Below are 20,408 nucleotides of genomic sequence, written 5' to 3' on the forward strand. Positions count from 1 at the left end.
AGCCAGAAGACGAATGGGAAAACCATTAACAAATTAAAAGCACCTTCCAAGAAGCAGTCAAGGGAACTCATTTTCACTGCTGCATCAGAAAGCTGCCAGTCTCCTCCCCACATACTTTATGTTTACGTTTTAGTCCAGCCAGCGGGTCTACATGTAAAATTAAATTGATAATCAATGAGCAGCAACCTGCTTAATTAATTTGCTGCAGAAAGCAAGAGGCAGGAGAAGCTGCCGAGGGTGGAGGAGGGTCGGGCAGCTTCTCACCATGCACACACATCTCCCATCAGCACTTAGGAGTTGTGTTCCTGATGTTTTGCAACTGTCCCGGAGCGATGGAGGCATTTCTGAGCCACGTTAGTGCCAGTGGGCACAGGCACTGCAAGCAGTGGGGCTTGGAGTGAAGGGCAAATGGGAGACAAATAGGTCCATGCAGGCAAAGGCAGCAGAGCAAGCAGCAGGAAGGAGGTGCCCTCTCTTTGCTGTATTTACAGTGCTGCTTGGCCACTGCGAGATTTCTTGGGGAGTGAAAGAAAAAGAGGTAGGGAGGCAGACAAGAAGGCCAAGGATGGCAGCAGCCCTGCTTTCGTCTGTTTGTATGTGTCTTCTTGGACCCACTAGATTTACGACAGGATTACGTTACTCCCGTGGAGACAGAGCCCTGGAAAAGAGCATGCTAACGGGATTAGGCCTTCAGGATTTAGACAGAGAAGCATGAAGGAGAAAAGTAGGGGAGATTATTTTTCTTGTCAGATAGAGAAGGCACAAAATGGGGTATGTTTGATGGTGGGAGGATTCTGGCTCAAGTGGAGGGTGGATAGTCCGGGATTTATTAAATCCAGGAACAAGGAGTTAGAAGAAAAATGATACTTGGCAACAGTGAACGAAGCGCAGCCGCCTGGGCCAGGCGCAGCATGCAGGGCTTGCCAGCACGGTGCCTCTGAGAGGCTGCACTCAGATCCGGGAGCCACCAGGGATGGGAGGAGTGGCACTCTGCTAGCCTGCAAAGGAGATAGCGGGCCCAGGAACACAAAGCTGCAGCCTGGCTGGGAAAGCCAGGGCTGTAATTCTCCCCTGGTACTGCACCAAGGGTGAATGCACGGGGCTGCCTTTCCCAAAGCCTGGTGGCTTTGTACTGCTGTGAAAGCAGCAGAAGCAGGCTGGGACCTGGGGATGCTTCTGGGCAAACTCTCTGCACCATGATGCCTCTGTGCAGAAGCACTTGTGGCTCTCTGGCTGATCACGGGAGCTTTTCTTGAGATTCCCACAAAAAAGAAGCCATGGGCCTGAAAGCTCTCCCTCCTCAGGCGAATAAACACAGGAGACCTCGTTATGAACTAAAAGGGTGAAGGACTGCTCCTAAGGGAAGGCATGAGGGTCTCCAAAGATTTATCCTCAATATCCTCTGCCAGCACCGAACACCTCTAATGTCCCTGGCTCTGTGCACAGCTGAGATACTGCTGAGGCTCTACGCGGTGATTTAACCTGCCCTCCTGCATCATCTGAAATACCACCCAGGAAGGTTCACTGATAACAAGCATAAAGCTGTCAAAACAAGTAGGAAATTGAAAATGCACATCAGCTGGATCTTTCTGCCATTCCTCATCCATTGACTTAAGAGTCTCAAAGCAAATGCTACAGTTGCCTTCTTCCCATTCACGCACAGGGAAATGGAGGCAGTGACAGCACCTATCTCGGCCCCCCACTACACGATCCTTGAGAGCTGAACTCTGCAATTACAAATGTGGGGAAACTCAGACCACACGGAGACTGGAACCTGAAACCTTGCAATGAACGAAGTGGATCAGAACAGATGAGCATGTTGTTTCCCAATAAAATCCTCACCACTGGATCTGCCTGAAGAAAATGGTCAGAAAAAAAAAGGGCAAATCCTGCTAGGTACTCTTTTCCTTCCTTGGGTTCAAGAAGGAGTTGTTTTTTAAAGACGTTTGCAAATGGCCAGATAAGATCTTGGCACAAGCTGCAGGGTCAGTGCCTGGAAGATAACCTCAGGGGCCACTGACCGTTGGGTGACACTGAGAGGGACTCGTGCTGACACCACTGCCTGCACACAGAAACAGCAGCCCTGGCCCTGCAGGCTTGGGCACGCTTACAGGGTGCCTGGTTCCCCTTTCACGTTTGTGCCCAGACACCCAGAGGGAGGTGACAAGCAGGAGCACTGCTGGTGGTGGCACAAAGAGAGCTGGGCTTTCAGGCTTTGCAGCTCACTGCAGGATGCACAAAGGAGGAAAAAGCCAGTGCAGCTTTCCTGGGGTCATGGTTATTTAGACTTGTCCCATAGGGATGCTCTGGAGGGGAGTAAGGGGAAAGTGTGACAGCAGCACATGGTGGCTGCTCTCTTGCCCATCTCCTCTCTCAGGGGACGTATGAGAAGGCAGCTCCACACCTTCGGTCCCATATCCTGGAAGGACAGAGCATCATCCTCTGGACAGGGGGATAGCTGCAGTGTGCTGGGCTCAGCTCTGCGGGGCAGTGGGGAAGCCTGGCAGGGACACAAGGTGCCAGGAAGGCTTGGTGCTCCCCTCCTGCTGGCTGCAGCTTCGCTGCCTCCCAGCACTCAGTGCTCTGCAAGGAAACAGCCCAGCCAGCCCCTCTGCTGGGATTGCATATTAATCTCATTTTCCGCCTCTTCATCCTGCCTCTCCTGTTTCCCTTGCCATGACTGCCAGTGGCTGTGGACTCAAAGGTGAGCCATCATGTTCCACAGGGACACAGCCCAGCCTTGCTTTCCTCCCAAACAATGCCAGAAGGGGAAGTGGGAATGAAGGGGAGGAGGTCAGAGCTCTCCGTCCTCTGCAGAGAATCCTCCTCCTCCTTCCACCCCTCTTGTGCTTGCTGGCTTTCTTTTGCTTTAGCTTCTTGATAAAGATGTAAACGTCAGCTGACCTGCCCACAGCACATCAGAGCGTTGCTTTTGGCCCACACAGGGAGCAGAAATTCAGAGCAGTCTTTGATACACCCCATATATATACCCCATATGTGTGTGCAGGCATCTGCGTATACATACATATACTTATCTATATCTACGTGTGTATATATATATCTATCTATCTCTGTGTGTGTGTATGCATGTATAGAGAGGAATAGAGTCCCCGTCTGTCTGCCCCTCCTCTCCTCGCTCCTCATGGCACCAAATCAAGCTGCGGCAGACTTGACAAATCTCTTTGGCATGGCTCGCTCCACCGTTGCAGCCTGCAGTGAGCAGAGCACTGCACTGACGCAGGGTGATACCTGCAAGCTCAGCGCAGAGTCTGGGAGCTTCCCTAGCACAGGAACAGCTGAGATGTGCATGGGGCCAGAGCCCCCAGCCAGGCCGTGAGTGAGGAGCTGCCCCTGGCCCCGCTGTGGCTCAGCTGCCAGAGTCAGTCTTGCAGACAGAGGCAGGGAGAGCAAGATGCTCTGATGCAAGGGGTAGGCGAGCCACCAAAAGCAATTACTTGTCTTCCAGCCTGGGGAGGTGCCTGCTAAATTGAGGCCAGAACGTGGGAAAGTGGCGAGACTGGAATAAAGGAGTAAAAAAGGAAAGGTTTAACTTTTCCTCTTCTTCCTTTTTTTAATGAAGAGAGAAAGTAGGGCAGGAAAGAGCTGATAGGGCTCGAGGGCCAAGTGCTGACATGGTGGCAATGCACTTGGCTATGGGGATGCTCTGGGCTGGCACCAGCCAGGCTGACGTAGGCCAACCCGATGGGGCTGAAAACAGCCCTGCTCCACCCTGGCTGTGGACGAGGGGTCTGGGATGGCAAGGATGGGAAATCAGCCTGCAGGGATGGTCCCAGCAAGACCTCAAACTCCCCAGTGTCTGTGGCCTGCCCAGAGCAGGGAGAAATGCCCCTGGCTCACAGAAAGCACCGCTGCACCAGGTGGCCCTGGGGAGAGCAGGCTGCACAGCATGGTGAGAGCTCTGCCACCAGCTGCAGCCTGGGGCCCTCAGGGCAGCTGGTGTTCCATGACCTGACATAGGCAGTCTGAGCTGGGAGCTCAGAGGGGGCTGTGGTGCCCTGTGTCCCCATTTCCCTACCTCTAAAATAGCACGAACACCATCCCCCTGGCACATGAGGAGCTGAAAGGCTCCAAATATTGCAGGTATGAGGCCTCGCTAGGGGCCTCTCACGGTGAGGACTCACTACAGGATGAAGAGCGAATTTGAACCGCTTGTGGGGAAGGGGAAATCACACGCCTGGAAGGGAAGGAAATGTCTGAAGGAATCCTGGACAAGGCAGGGCTACTGCAGTTCATGCCAACAGCTCCTGTGCCAGTAAAGGGAGGGGACAGCTAATTTAACAGAAATGCTGAGGAAGCAGAAACTGCCAGGACGTGCATGCGGGGGGAGGCAGGCAGGCCCCATTTCACTCGGATCACGTCACGGCAGTGGGGAGGACATGAGCTGCAGCAGCAGCACCAGTGGGCTCCAAAGAAAAGCAGGGGAGGGCTCTTCCGAGGTGCCCTTAACCAGGGGACAACCATACGAGCGAGGCAAGTGACAGAGCAGGAGCAGCCAGCACCACAGCTGCCCTAAGCCCGGCTGGCTCTCCCCATACACAGCCACACCGTCAGCTCCTGCTCCGCCCGCCTCAGAATCACCTCGCCACGCAGCACCATCCGCAGGCCCTGGGAGGGCCAGGCACCCGTATTTATTCCCCACCTCACTCCCATCTGCACGTGCCTCCCAGGAACACGGTGAGAGCACGCACCAGCTCCTGGGGTTTGACGCACCACTGCCAACCGCGCCTGCTAGCACAGATCCCACAGCTCTGGCAGCCTGAATCGCTCCTCATTATTTATTGTTCATTTTGTTCTCTGGGATGGTGCGATCCCCTCTAAGGATTTGCGCCCTTTCATTTCCAGGCCTCAATAACTCCTGAACTACAGTTTCATGTGGTTTTGTGATTGTTAACCCAGCATGCAGACGGGGCTACGGCCATAAAAGCTCAATGAATCTTGTATGGCAAAACACAGGCTGTTAAAGCATTTTCTCCTTCATTTGCAGTCGAAGAACATACTCTCACCACTACGAAAGATGCAACAGCAGCCAGGTTTTCCAAGGAATCACGTTTCCTCATTGTTGTGCAGAGGAGAAAGGACTATTTCTGCAGTGCTCAGGGCATCATCAGTCTTTTAGCCTCGTCAGAAAAAGGGTCTCTCACAGATTAAACACTGCAGGTCTGTAAAATCACCCTGTTCTCCTCCCTCCCACTGGCTGCAAGACCCACCAAGGCGCACACACAAGAGACAAAAAGGCCTTTACCTTGTGGTTTTTACCATGTCGGTACATCATCCAGTCCTCCCCGTTGGTGCTGACCTCCAGCTTGTAAGTACGGACATAGTACCCATTCTGGGTTTCTCTGGAGATGGCACCCTGTGTAGCAATGGCTGTGAGCACAGTCAGGAAGTGGAGGTCCACCTTTACAGGGGAAAAAGGGACAAGAGACAGAGTGATGAGCAGCTGTGAGCCCAGGCTGGCCAGTCAGTTCATCACTTCCTTTCCTGAAACATGAAAATGTGCAAATTCAGTCTGTCTCCCTCCACATGGGAAGGCAAACAGGAATGTAAGAATTCATCTCCACACGCATAACGCCCCCAGGCTGAGTTCAGCAGGATGCCTGCAGCCAGAACCATGGGACAAGAGTAACTGGTCTTGCTGTGTGTCCACAGGTGACCATCACAAAGCCACCTTCCTGCCTCAGACCAAGCAATAGGATCTGCACAGAAACTGGAGGCTCAGGTCCATTAAAACAGGACAAGGGCTGACTTCTTCCATGTAAAATAAAAGCAGGGTGTCCAATTAGCAAGTGCTAGAGTTTCTGGTTTTCCTTTCTATTCTCTTTTTCACAATGTGGGTTGAGAAAGGTCAGCAGAGCTGGCTTGGTAGCACTGCCATGAATGAAGAATGAGATGTCTGCTGGAGGCAATGACATTCACCATCTTCTGTTCCTAGCGCCCTTTAGCAAGCAATGTCTCATGGCAATGTGACACAGCCAGAAACCCTGTGTGGACAGAAACTGCAGATCTAACTAGGTCCTAGGGAAAGCCTTGGCTCTGACAGCCCCCTACCTGACAGGCAGCCCGCTCATGCTCCTCGCATCACTGATGAGATAAATATTATTCTAGCTGTTTTTCCACATGCCTCCTGGAGACATTGGTCCTCAGGCCAGTGGCAGTCAGTGGCCCTTGTAAGTGGCAGAGGTCTCTCAGTTTCTGTCAGTACGCTGGAAAGTCCATCAACACTTTGGGCAGGAAGGAGTGGGGTGGGAGAGGGACAACGGGTCAAGTCAGCCTCATGCAAGCATGCTAATGGGAGAGCCAGCCTATCTCATTTCACGGAGGCACTGCAGCTCCCCCACTGCTTGCTCCCCACGAGCCACAGAGGCAATAAAAAATTCAACAAGCCTTATGGTCAAGGGTCAGTTTAACAGCGTGATGCTCCATTTGGCGAGGGGAGTGGAAAGCGTACGAACCTGGAGGTACTCTTTGTTGCTGTCTACATTGGGGGTCCAGCCGTTGTCATCGCTGTTGAGCCGGCTCTGCTGGGGCGTCCATCGCCCATCTGAGTAGGTGGAGGAGGCACTGATCTGCATGTTGGAGATCCTGCCAGACTCCATCCCCAGCGGCACATTGCACTGGAAGTCTGCAGCAGGGACACACACATAGATGCCGATCAGCTTACAGTGTCCGTATTTCACTCCCTAGTGGAAGGCAGCCCTAAGCTATCTTTCACAGCTAACCCTCAGCAAAGCTGTCTGCCTGGAAAGATGAGCAGATGTGCACAATCTTATGCGTTGAGTGCGCTCACAGATGGCACTGTGAAATTAAAGGTGAGGCAGCTTTATGTCTGAATGGCTTTCTGACAATTAGTACTGTCCAGGTCTTTCTGCCTATCTCCTTTTTCTCCACCACTGCAGCTTCAATGCATAGTTCTGTCTCTTCCCTCGCTCCATCTCCTTGTCTCCTTGGGACAAGATGTCCCACATTCTCTTGCCATGATGTTCCCCATCTTCTTGAAGGTTGGAGGTGAAAACTAAGCACTGACAAGGCAAGGAGTGCAGGCAGGGAAAACAGGAGGATGCTCACTGCTGTGCTGCCAGCAGCAACATCAAGGCCTGGCACAGGCAGGCCTAAAGGTTTTGCATGCATATGAGAGTATGGGTGTGTTTGTGGATGCGTGCTTATGTTATTTGCGATATCAGGCCTGTAGGGACTAACCAGCCATAAACATGAAAGACTCTGGCATTCTTTTATTTGGGTTTCCACACTTCTAAGACTTTTAAAGGTCGTAATTAGCCCAATCTTACTGCACATCTCATATATTTTATGGCATTTGTCCTGTAAAAACAATAACAACGAAATCAGCTCACCATTGCTGTAAACCAATGGGGCTTGACCAAACTGTTTGTGTTTTCAATGCGGCCAAGTCAACCCCGTGTGGAAATGATGGGCCAAGTTAAGATCTCAGTGGTATTATTAGAGTTTCAGTTTACACCAGTGTGAATCAAAACAAGCCTAGTCCCTTAATAGTTCTCGTGCTTGATTTCTCAAGCTTTGTGTGTCATCAGTGCTTTATTTCCCAGACCTTTTAAAGAATGGGATAGAAAGGGGATTAAAGAACAGATCAACGGAGTGTGGAAATATGTAGCAGTGAAGAGCTTGTGCATATCTGTAACTCTCACAGCCTCGGCAGAGGGGCCCTTAACTCAGCCGTGGAGCAAGAGGCTGTAACCCAGCTCCCTCCGCCCTGCAGTCTGTCATGGGCTCTCAGCCTAGGGTCAGAGACCTCCTCTCTTTCTCTGGGATTGATGGATATCCTGAAGGCTTTTTCTGTTGTATCATAGGTTTGCTGCTGACAGAGCTTGAGAACTGTAGCTCTGATGCAGAAATATAATGGGAAAAGTAATTGAATTTCTTCTAGCCTGCAAGTGTTTTCACAAAGAATCAAAATGCTCTTCACTCTCAAAACATACAACTTTCCTTCCTTACACCAACTCAATTTATCTCCCTTAATAAAGGATCTAAAACAAATTCTGGTTTGAACTTCTTAGTGCTTTAGGCATTTCTTAATTAGGCAGACATGAAATTCCAATTTGTAGTTTGGGGCTGTGAATTTTTGAAAAATTGGAGAGATTTTCCCCAACGCTTTAATGATTTTGCTGCACCCACCGGGCTGAAGCCTTACCCTAAATCGTTTGGGCTGGGCATATACACAAAGGATTCTATCCCAAAAGGTAGGGAGAAGACTTCATGAGCAAGTGAAAAGTTAAGGAAAATTCAGAGAATGTAACTCCTCCTTACACCCATTACTGTGATGACAGCACACTTAGTGTAATTCCCTCTCTGTGGCTAATGGGACGAGCCCTTAGGCACACTCCTCCCACCTCACTCTTGCAAAGGAAGTGCTTAGGTGAAACAAACAACACAAGTGCCCAAGACATGCTGAGGACATTCCCAACTTACTTTCAGGCACTTCCTGTTGGATCAAGTAGTACTGAGCAGAGAAACCATCTTTAGCCACAGCCAGGTCAGTGTGGAAGGTGAGAGACAGGACGCCGGTGGTCGAGCGGATGTCCGATGGCATCTTAGTGCCACAGTACCTGCCTATCAAAGGGCCAACTGCAAAAGAAAGAGCAGCAGAGGTAACTCCTGCCTTTTCCCCAGCCTCATGGATCACCAGCAGGTCAGCATCACTCAGCATGGATGCCTTAGCAGGAGAGACTGGGATGAAAGAAAGGCAGGCTGTGGGGATGGGCTACTTTTTTATATCCACTGGCCCAGTGCCACGCAGTGTGCTGCGCAGAAATATCCACTGCAGCAAATATTGCTCTGCAATTGCTGGGAAATGCTCCAATTTGCTCTGTTTCACAGTGCTGCTTCAGGGTAGGGAGATCCTCTCAGCATGCATGAACCCTTTGCCCTTCTCTTAGTGAGGATCAGTGCTCTGTGGGAGTGTCCCATGGGACTTTTTAGATCAGTGGTTACAACAGAGCTTTAGTTTCAGGATTAACACATGCAGCCTTCTGCAAGCATGTTGTTCCCATGGACAGCCAAAGAGTGCCCTAACGCCAGGCTGGACGCTGCAGCCACCTCTAAGGTTAGGCACCTTTGATCTTAAGAATCAGAGTACAGGGTTTTGGAGCTCTGTGAGGCATGGAGAGGTGCTGAGGATGCAGGAGTGGCATCCCACAGCTTACCTTGAGGGATGCCGTCCCAGATGTCCAGCCAGTCATACTTGCAGTCTCCCTCCCCTGCCTGCAGAGGGTCATGCTCGAGGTCAAAGAGCACAAAGTGGAGGAGGATTTCTGTCTTTGGCTTGGCTATGATGGTGAAGACACAGTCCAGGTTGTGTGGATATTTGTCAGGGAAACCTGGAGACTCAATAGTACCATTGGAGGCAGTGAAGTTTCTGGAACAGTCCTCAGAGCCTGTAACAGCAGGAAAAACCCAGTCTTAATGACACAGCTTAATGCCAACAGCTTGACAGACTGCGGAAATCCCCTCTTGAGCTTAGAGGGGCTGTGTATTCTGGAAATTCTCTGTGGCCCAAGACCTGTGTGACTTTGCCCACAAGGATGCAGAGTGATTTTCAAAGCTTTCCGTGGCTGGAGAGACAGGTTGGTGCACTCACTGGAGTGGACAGTGTATCTAAATCCCTTAGATAGCTTTAGATACATAACCCACGTGCCTCTGCTGATCCCCCTTCCAGTTAATTCAAAAACAGGACTAGGAAGGTGATCCCATCCAAAGCCACGGAAAGCCAGGGCAGTGACCTGGCAAATCAGTCCCTGCTGCGTCCCCCACACCAAGGTAGTAGCTCTGGAGGGGCAGGGAGGCCGTGCCAAGCTGGGCTGGGCTTCCCCTACTGGCTCCTGAAAGAACGACCTGCTGCCTGCCATCATCGCTGACCCAGCCGTGCTGGCAACAGGCCACCACAGCTCCAGGCATGATGGAGGAGCCCCTGCTCAGTGTGGAAGCTGTCCTGGGAAGGAACAAGAGTAATGGGGACTTCATCTGTTTCAAGAAAGCTCTCCCCAGGGGCTGGTCTCCTGCAACCTCTCTCAACATCTGTGCCTCAGTTTCCTTGAGAAAATCAAAAAGTGCAAATATTTAGACAGTGAAAAGACACAGAGGGGCCAGCGGGTGCCAATGTTTCCACTGTCAGCTGGAAACCTTGGCAACCCTGGGAAGGCGAGCCTTTAGCCTGCTGTGCCCTTCCAGCTCTGTGAGGGATGGGGCAGCACCAGCACATGGCTGTGCTCGATGGCCACAGCGAGGGTGGGGGAGACGGGGCTGTGGCAGGGGGCTCTGTCAAGAGGGGGAACAGAGTCCCTTTCTCACAGATTCGGCCGTCCACACCAGAAATGCAAGTTATTTCTCTCCTTAAGGAAGACCTTTGCATTGCAAGTCGGGCAGACAATGTTGCCTCTTATTTATTGCTGACCTCTGCGCTGGCCCCTGCTGCAGCTCGGTGCCCCCTCTCAGAGAGCCAAGGTGCCTCGGGGTGGCCGGCGAAAGGGCAATTTGTGACGTATTCATACCACGGTGACTTTGAAACCACTGCTCTGTGGAGGCAGGACAATGGCCAACAGAAATCTGCAGCCTGGAGCTATTGGAGGGGAAAGGAGATGTAACGGAGCTTTGCAGCCGCTGCTGCAACCCGGTGTTAACAAAGGTTTCAGCTTTGGTTTCGCTGGGACACCCGCCTTCTCCTCTACAGACCCTTCTGCTCCATCTCTTCCAGGCAGCACGAGCTTTCCTGGGACTAATGGGAGACTTGTTATTCAATTCAGCATTAACCTCCAGGAGTCAGGCCAGCAGCCTGCAGTAATGGCAGGATCCCGGCACCGCATTATGCACTGCCTAGCTGGAGAGCTACTCAGGAGAGTCTCTTAATTGACTACCTAATGAAGCAGCCAGCTTTTCTGGTGTGAACCTGTGGGGTAAAATGCAGAGGCAAAAAACAAGGCCAAACACAAATCACAGCATAATGCCGTGAACGGGGATAAGGGTGTACTTCATTCCGAACAGCTGAAAAGACAAATAGGTAAACAAAATAATGCAAGCTCCAAGCTAGGGAGAAAATCAAAGACAAAACCCAAAGTTAGAATAAGGAACTGTCCTCTGGAGACAGGAGAGAGACATAACTATGTCATTGTATTCAACAACAAGTTTCCTCATGTGGAGCTCTTATCGGATTTGGCATCTTTGTCTACAGCTTGGCTGATACCAGCAAACAATGATCGGCTTTTCATAAGGATGCTGCAGATAATAAACAGGAGCCCTGCTGGCTTCAGCAGCACGGACCAGCCTGAGAGCACACTTTGATGCCCAGCGAGGAGGGCTCAGGCCAGCCCTGCCAAGCTGACTCACAAAGTGAGCAGCAGGGAGGCTGGGCTCTTTTGTCAGCCCACAGACCGCTGACTGAGTCCCAACAGGGGACTCACAGGCTGGTATGCAGTTGTTTGTATGCAGATTGCCCTTCTCACATGGTGATAAGGAAAATTCAGCACAAGGTGTGGAAATAAATGCTCAGTTGAAAACAGTTGGTTTTTTAGGTCACCTTTAAGGAAGAAAGAAGCTGCAGCAATGCTGCCTTTACTGATGTGGACAATGACAATCCAGTGACCTTTAAAGCTGGTGACACCCTTGCAAGCTCCCCTGGGAGCTCAGACCGAAGGTGTATGAAAACAAAAGGAAAGGTTTGCTTCCATGCAGTGCCTTCAGCACCCATCTCCTGGGATCCCTGGTAGAGACAGGGCTGGGCAGGCAAAGTGGTGTGGTGCTCCCAGTCCTCTGTGTTGAAATCTGCCTTGCCAAGCTAAATTTCATGGGCTGTGGCAGGAAGAAAGTGTTTCTCTCTCCAGAGAGGGTGGCTGCCTGCAGTGGGAGAACGGTGGCTAGAGCAGTGCCAGCACAACTTCAGGCCTGACAGCTCTGCAGGAATCTTCATCGAGGGACACAAGCTCATATCCAGCCTCCAGCCAACACCATCACCTCCTAGCAGCAACAAGATCTCTTTTTCCATGCATTTGTCCCCTTCCTGGCTCCCAACACTGGCAGTCAGCTCCTGCCTGCTGCCCCATTCCTTCCCACTGGTCATCTCTGCCATCTGCCAGTTGGACCACTTCACACCACTCTGTGCCCCAGGGGAGCACATGGACTCAATCTAGGAACCAGCAAAACTCCATACCCAGCCTCCTGGGCTTGGAGTGTCTGTGTGTGTACCAGGAAGGAGTGGCGAAGGATGCTCAGCAGGGTCACCAGTCTTCCCACCTGAACACAGGCACTCTGCCATCTTCTGTGCTAGCAACTGGCCTCAACAAATCCCTGAATCAGTCCACATCTTCACCATTAATAAACAACAGTGGCCTGAAGTGGCTGCACCAGACCAGATTGATGGTTGATGATGCAGCCCAGGCAACCATCAGCAACAGCACTTTCCTCATTCACGAGAACCTCTAGACACTCCCTGTCCTCACCATTTCACAGTAAAACTGAGGAATCCCATCCCTGACCCCTTGCAGCAAAGTCTCCACATCCACCTCCACCCGTGAGCAGATAGGGGTGCCTGTGAACCCACTTGCCACGCGGCCCCTGAGCGCTAGTGCTTGTGCTCCTGCCTCTTCTTTGCAGAGGCGTATCAGTCACCAGCCTCTGCAAAGGGGAGGCAGTCTTGCGTTCCCTCCTGATTCTTTACCAGGCACAGGCACGTTTTTCTTGCAGGATGCGATGACATGAGAGCTGCGTATGTGTTTCTTCCAACGCACCACCACAGGAATGTGGGCACAGGGTGGGCACCGCATCTCCATGCAGAACATGCTCCCGCTCCCTCGGCAAGCAGGCACACTTTGCTCACCCGCACACACAGCACACTGAGTGGGTTTTATGCTCTCACGCCTTCTTCCCAGACACACAATCCAGACAAATATTTAGACAGAAACACTATTAAAAGGCCTTTGAGCAGCTTTTACTTTCCTCAATAATAGTTCGGTATTAAACAGAATTATGAATAGTTCCTCTCATATTCGCCTGGAAAGGCACCATCTCTATCCTTGACAGCTCTGCTGACAGCAGTCCCTTGAAAACCAGCGCTCCCCAGTTACAAACCCAGCTTCCAGGAGGAGAAAACACAGTGCCATTGATCATTCCTCAATCGCAACTCCACGGGAGGGGAGCTCCATACACTCCTAACCCAAAGACAATCCCCACTTAGCCCTAACAAGCTCCATACATGCCATGAAGAAAGATAGACATTTCTGAGTCCCTGAATTCAAGGGAGTGTATAACAAGGAATCCTGCTTTTGATGCCACACTATGATCCAAAAATGTACTATCATTTCCCACTCTAGCATCTTTACCTTACTGGAAGTGAGATGAAACAGGTTTACTTAAATTTAAAAAAAAAACCAATAAACTAAACTAAAAAAAAAGAGCCCTTTATCTGTGAAGAACATGAATGTGCTAACGCTACATAGCAGAGGTGGCCAACAACATCTCCTTGTGAAGCTCACTGTAGCACACGGCCCGGCAGACAGGCGCTGACTCAGCCACTGACCTGTCTTGTAGATCTCATAGCGCAGGGAGAAGCCGGCCCCTTGCCGCGCGTAGTCCGAGGTGAACTTGATGTAGAGAGAGGAGCCCGACGAGATGATGGTAGGAGGTGCGATGTTCCCGCAGTGCTTGCCCAGCAGGTCGGCTGCTTCGCTGTCTCCATCTCGGATCTCAATGAAGTCATACCTGTGAGGCAGGAGAGACGGCAGGAAAACCATCTGTCAGAGGGGTTCTTCAGCATGCTGGGGACAGACACTAAGCACTTATTTATCTGTGTATTTCACACAACTACCTTCCAGTCGGGCTCCTGGGACTCAGTTGTTCACATCTACACACACACACAGACATTTTTCCCTTTCGTCTGTCTGCCCCTTTCTCTACTGTGACCTCACATCATTATTATTTTATTGTACCCACACCCACTTCAACTTCACAGACAACTTGCAGAATTCTGGACGCAATTTGCCTGTATTTTTACAAAACTCCTATGTCAAGGGAGAAGCTCAGCTCCAATACTCCTGGGCTGCTCTCCTTCCCTTCCCTCTCTATGTGACATCATTCTACACATCGTGTACATCTTGCCCTTCTTGACACTGTGTTGGTCCTTTAGCAGGTGTGGCTGCTATATATTCAGGTTTTGGACGGTAATACCAATTCTCTTCTTTTAAGTGCTAACAAAGACTCATGCGGATGAGCAGCTCTGCATGGAGAGATGGGCAGCCACATTCACCACTGCCCAGCCCTTGCGCCCCTGTAGCAGCCCGCCTTTCCACCTGCTCTGCCGGCCCATCCGCCCAGCCCCTGGCTTTGGGGAGGAACATGTTGGCTTGGGAGAGCAGCCTCCTGGTGCTGAGACAAAGGCTCGCTGCAAAGTCTGGCTGGAAGGGGAAACTCCCACAGATTCCTTCGTCTGGGCCATGACTAATGGCAAGGTATCATCAGGCTGCGTGCGCCGCGAAGAAACAAACAGCTTCTATGCGAACATCTTGTTCTTCAGCTGTCTCCTAACACCCGCGCTCTCCCGCCCCTCTCCTCATCTCTGGCCAGCACGCTGCTATTTACAGACACTGCCCATCTCCCTTCCACTGCTCATTCGCTTTGTTATCAACCTGAGTGAACAATGCTACAGCTCTTCTTGTGGGGCTGGGAGGGAAGCAGCAGCTCCACGCTGCCAGAAATCCGCCTTTCCTCTTTGTTACAAGATCTCGTGTTTGGGAATCAAGAGTTGAAAGGAGAAGTAGCTTGCTGGATGCGGCGATCCTCATGTGACTCACTCCCGCCCTGCAAAGCTCACATTGGCGGGCAACAGCCTGAAAACAAACTTACAGAGACGCAGTGTGCTCCTCCACAAAGAAAGATGGTCTGAGCAGCTTCGGTTTCACTCCTTTCTGGGACTAAATCAGGCCGAGAGCCAGAAGCAGAATGCCTGCAGATAAAATCCTGTCAGCGCTGGACACAGCACTGAGTTAGCTCTGATCGCCCTGCCTTTAACTCCGTTACAAATGCCACACAGCCTTGGCCAAGGTGAAACTTAAGCAGTCCTGAAACGAAGCACTGGCACAGGAAGAGCACTTGGCTTAGCTGGTGGGTGGAAGTGCGGGGATGTAAGTGAAGATCGGCTCCCCTCAGCCCCTGGGCAGCTCCCCATCACCTCGTGACCCCTTACTGCCCTAACACCACCCAGCAGCACCCTCCGTGACCCCACTAATGTCCATCATGTGTGGTTCGCTCCCATCCTCTCCCCTGGGAGGAAGAACACAGAGGACAGTGTTAGTGCTTCTTTTAAGTAGAATTTTTTCCTCCTTGTTTGTCTATTTGTTTAAAGTAGTGCTGAACAAACAGCAGGGACATTTTGTTCTCTAAATAACTCCTTGATCTCAACTGTGTGTGCAGCCCTTCCACATCTGAAGCGCATGTCTGTGCTGCAGGACTGCCGGCAGCTACTGAAATAATGAACATGCAGCAAAGATTAATTTGTTGAAAATACGAGTGTTGGCTAAACACAGTTCACGTACTGGGTTGGAAAAGCTGCCATTTGCGTGGCACAGGCACAGGTTAACTGCATCCCAAGGAAACACATCTTGTGTCCTCATGGGGTTATGATTGGCCAACTCTGGACACAGCCTCAGCTGCTGGCATGCAACGCTCCAGCTCCTGCTGCAGCCAGCACACCCAGCAGCCCACTGCTCTCCACATGGCTTCTCAACCACCCAATGCTCTAGGAGCCCTGGCAATTTCAGAAGCAAATTCTGGACCAAGAAATATTTGCTTATTGAATGGGTGAATGACTTCCAATAATACATACAATTTGGGAATATTGCAATCTGCTCTTGGACAATCCGCAAATGGAAAATTAAAAGAATGAATCTAGTAAGCAAACCATCAGGAAATATTTGCCTCTCTCTGAATTAAACCCTGTTTGGCTTCATCCAAGCATCTAACCAAGCTTTCTCTTACTGCCACTAATCCTTAATAAATCAAATGTTACAAACAGCTACAAAAGCCCCTAGGAAAAGGTCAGAGAATCCTTTTTGCCAAATATAAAATGAATATAAACACATATGAGTTTTTGTTCCTAGCTAAAAAATCTTGGCTCAAGCCCTCTGCTCCTCATGAGGCAAAACTCCCTTTCTTCAGGTCATGTAAACAGAGCACGAATTGGGAGCGTATTACGGTCAAGAGATAGCTCCTGCCCAGATGAGGGGGAGCACCTCCTTCCTCTCCAGCACAGCAATTAAGCTTCAGGCTTTCGAAATGAAACACCAAAGACTCCTGGTCCAAAACAAGAGACTCTAAAACTTCAGCAAGAATACAGGCTAATCCCACCACAGACTCTTTTGGCATCATGCGCTTTGGTCTTGTCCGTGCCTTGGCCCACAATCAAACACACTGATAAACCCCATTCTCCTCACACTGGGTCACTGGCCAGACCTTTGCTTCTGTTAAGCTTAAGCATTGTTTCCAGACTTTGTTCTTCCTAGGTGAAAAACAAGAAGAAAAAATGGAAGGAAGAAAGTGCAATGCAGGGGGCACTTTTTAGTCTAACCATTTCATTTCCAGATAATTACAGACCAGAGCACAGCTGGGTGGGACAGTTATGCAGCGATAGCATCCACACCACCCAGACCAGCACCCAGCAATTTGCATTTCACTCATATAACCAAATCCATTACTTCAGTCAGCATGCATCATCACCCTCGTGGGCTGACCTCTCTAGCATTACCTCCACTGGGCAGGCTGCTATTTCCAAGGCCACATTCATGGCCACTTCTTCTCCCCATCCAGGCACTGCTCCAATGAGCCAACCACAGCTACGTGAAGGCAGGGTGCTGCAACTCACATCTGCGGTCAATGGAAGAAGCAAGTCTCCTTGCAGGGAAGGTGGCTGCTCTTGGCTGCTCCTCCAGCAGCGGGAGGGCCAGCCAGCTGGTTTGAAACCACCTCCAACACAGGACTTTCCGCTAGGGAGTTTTAAGGCAGGGAGGCAGAGCTGAAGTGCTTTTAACTACCCAGACAATGGGGGGCTGAGGAGGGAGGGAAGTGCAGTGCTTAGATGCTCTTCTTGTAGCTGTTTAACAGAATTAAATGCAAAATGTAAGATGCTTACAAATATTGCTGTGTTTTTATTAAAGATTTTTAGTAGAAAGTGCTTTGCGGATGTTAAGAGAGCTTTTATAAACTAATTATAAAGCACTTCTAATGTCTGTATTACTCATGCTTGCCTGCTTCTTCCCTCAGTCAGCCCTCACTGCTTCCTAGTCTCTTCTTTCTCTCTGTTCTCAATAAGTCACTTTGTTAGTGGCCCCTTAAAAAGGCTGCTGGCCCAAAGGCCAGCAATGAGCCCCAGCTGCAGTGGTGAGGAGACTCCACCTTTTCAGCCCCATTCTGTTGCAGAATAGCTCACGGGCTCCTGGCCAGCAGCTGTGCTCCACTGCCAGAGGCCAGCCCGGACCTCCTGGGTGCCCACCCATGTGCTGTGAGCTCCAGGCACTGTGCCCTGCTTGGGGAGCAGCACCTGGGAGCAGTGCCATGCCAGTGGGTGCTCCTTCCCCGAGACACACAGACAGCAAAAAGCTGTTTTGGGACTCATACTGCTCCACACATAATCAACAAACCTACTGCCCCCGAGTCCCAGCTCCTTAGAGATGCCGGGTCCTTCCTCAACAAAACACGCTTCACGGACGTTAGCTTAGTGTGGAGAGAAACACAAATGATGAATCATTTATTTGCTCACAGCCATAGCATCTAACCACGTGTGAGCCCTGCTTCAAAGCCCACCCAGGCAAGCTCTGCCCTGGGAACACTCCAGCAGTGTTCTCAGAGCTACCACTGAAGAAGGTGAGGCTCACACACAGCTATGCCTGGGCTCCAGTGCTTGCCAGGGCCAGAGACACTCAAGGCTCCGACCTGAGCTTCCCCACCATTTAATTTGGAGCTGTTATTTATAGCCATTTCCAAGGGGCTCTTGCCTGCACCTGGCAAACATTAATGAAGGGATCCTCATGAGACCCTAGGAGGTGGGAAGGCAGACAAGAGCAGTGGTTGGCCCAAGGTCACACAGGAAGCTCGCAGCATGGCCAGGAATAGAAGCCAGCCTTGATTAGACAGATTATATTATATTAGAGGAGTCTGGCCTAGATAGACAGAGAGACAAATAGGTACTGACTGCATGCCAGCAGCCCCAAATTTGGGAATGCCCAGTGTTGACTCAAGCCTTCGAGACCTCTGGTCTGCCTGAACCATATGTCGTGGTATCTCGAATACATCTACTAAGAGTACGAAGACTAACCGCAATGCCAGTGGAGTTCAGCGGACATTAATGTTCCACACACAGCTGGGGGAAGGCAGGGACCTGCTTAGCCACAATGTCAGCAGGCAAATGCAAGCATTTCGCTCAAAAAGGTGGTTCCCTTTTCACAAATTATTATTAAAAGCATAGCTTTTTTTAAAGATGCTCTAAGAAAAAGCTGAATTAAGCTTAGGGATGAGATAGCAGCTGCAGCATAAAGATGGTTAAGAAGTGGTGAGCCGGCAGCTCAGCGCTTGTTTTGTAATCAAGGGGCAGCTAGAATTAAGGTCCATTACATGCTAGCTGGCTTCGTCAATTTTTCTGTGTCACCACCCATCTTCATGCTCTTTCTTATGCCACCTTCCAACCAAATCCTCATTTCATGGCTGGTTACTCTGTGAAAGACAAGAAAACTTTTCTATGATGTTTACACAATCTTGAGCTACTGAATGACATACCCTTCAAAGGTGAAATGGCTGCAGAAACTACTGGTGACTTTTAAACAGCGTTTTTATAGCCATGATACCAGAGGCAAACACCTCTGCAGTCTGATGAAACAAGAGCAATGAAGTTTGATCCTAGCTGCCAGCCCTTAATCAGAGTAATTAATTATAAATACAGCAGATGAATTGGATTCTCCTTTGATTTGAACTGGTTTTACACTTGTGTAACTCATCATTTCAAGGGTAATCACTCCTGATTTATCCTGGGGGTGAGAAGAGAATCAGTCCTCACGGGTCCCCAAATGGATTTGCGTGCAGACCTAAAAGCTCGTGGCGCAGTTAGCTAGCGCCCGTGGCTCTCGGTGGACACAGGCTCACTGCCCCATCTCAGGATGGGGTTAATCGCTCCCCTGCCCTGACTGCAGATCTGCTCTGCCTGGGACTGCCCTATAGGAGACTGGAGGCAGGAGATGCTCTGCTCTCAGCCTACAGCATGCGGAGCCGTTCGTGTCACGCTAAGGCAAAGGATGCACCCTGGAGCAGCAGAGCTTACCCTTCTTTTGCCCTGACATAACTGCGCCTGGGAGCAACAGAGACCAACAGGCCAGCATTGGTCTGCATCTGGAGGGATTCCACTGGATTTCGGCGACTGAAACTATCACAGTCTGGTGGCAGCTGAGGCTGGGCCCGGGGGTGCATAATTGCTTCAGATTTCTTGGAAGTTTGTTTTGAATTTGTTGCATCCAATTACGTCTTGTGCAACCACAGTGCTGTGGGGTTTTGTAATCATTCCACTGCATGTTGGAGTATCTTATCCCCGCAGAAATCTGACCAGAGTTTCTCAGAAATGAGAAAAATCCAGTCACCCCGTCACAAAAATAAAGAGAGAGAGAGGCAGACAGAGAAAATAACCCGAACAGATTGGAGAACTTCTTCAAAAATGCCTCTGAGACAAAAAACGGAAACTACAAATAGCCTCTATTTATATTCCTTGGAGTGTTTGCACCCCCATACGAGCACCGCTGATAGGAAGAGTCTCAGCAGCAACTGTTAAGTTATGCAGACAAGAGGAAAAAAAAAAAGAGGTAGCCAAGATGCATCTTGCAAAGGGAAGAATAAAACATATCTGTAAGCTGTGGTCCAGGAAGGGGCAGCTCTTAGCACACTGCCTGCTGCCCCACGTGCCGCTCGTCCTGGGGCCCCCAGATCGCTGCGGAAAGGCGCGACGGATGGAGGAGAGCTCTCAGCTGGGGCATGTCTGGAGAACCATTCATTATCTCAGAAAACAAGATGTGCTAATGTGCACTTCAGGGGTTTTCTGCAGGCTGTTGTTCAGGGGTTACGCATGGCTGTTTAATTTTATTTCTGTCTCCAAAACCATCTCTATAAATTCCTCACCCTTCTATCTTTAGCTACAAAGGTCGGTTTTTGCAAGATGCCTTTGGTAGTGTTTGGGAGGGGAAAAATCGTGGTGAAACCAGGAATGAGATACACAGAGTGCGTTCAGCACAGCCCCTCAGCCTTCTGTTGCTGCTGCAGGGGAGCCGAGGCAGCTCGCAGCCCTCCATAACCCCCGAATGCAGGACACTTGGGAAACCGCATTTGCGCTTTCCTCCTTCTGC

The 20,408-nt window shown here is 50.5% G+C and overlaps 1 protein-coding gene across 6 annotated transcripts in view; it reads right to left on the minus strand.

Annotated features, from left to right (window-relative positions):
- NRP2 (neuropilin 2) overlaps nt 1–20,408 on the minus strand; it is an 81,161-nt gene that overhangs the window by 40,924 nt on the left and 19,829 nt on the right. For all 6 annotated transcript variants that reach the window (XM_015289368.4, NM_204284.2, XM_040703229.2 and 3 more), the window contains exons 3-7: nt 13,559–13,740; nt 9,198–9,428; nt 8,464–8,619; nt 6,474–6,643; nt 5,264–5,419 (exon numbers count right to left, since the gene is read on the minus strand). In XM_015289368.4, coding sequence (XP_015144854.3) covers nt 5,264–5,419; nt 6,474–6,643; nt 8,464–8,619; nt 9,198–9,428; nt 13,559–13,740 — 895 coding nt within the window. The remainder of the gene's footprint in view (nt 1–5,263; nt 5,420–6,473; nt 6,644–8,463; nt 8,620–9,197; nt 9,429–13,558; nt 13,741–20,408) is intronic.

This window comes from Gallus gallus, chromosome 7, assembly GCF_016699485.2.
Source record: "Gallus gallus isolate bGalGal1 chromosome 7, bGalGal1.mat.broiler.GRCg7b, whole genome shotgun sequence".
NCBI classification, from domain to species: domain Eukaryota; kingdom Metazoa; phylum Chordata; class Aves; order Galliformes; family Phasianidae; genus Gallus; species Gallus gallus.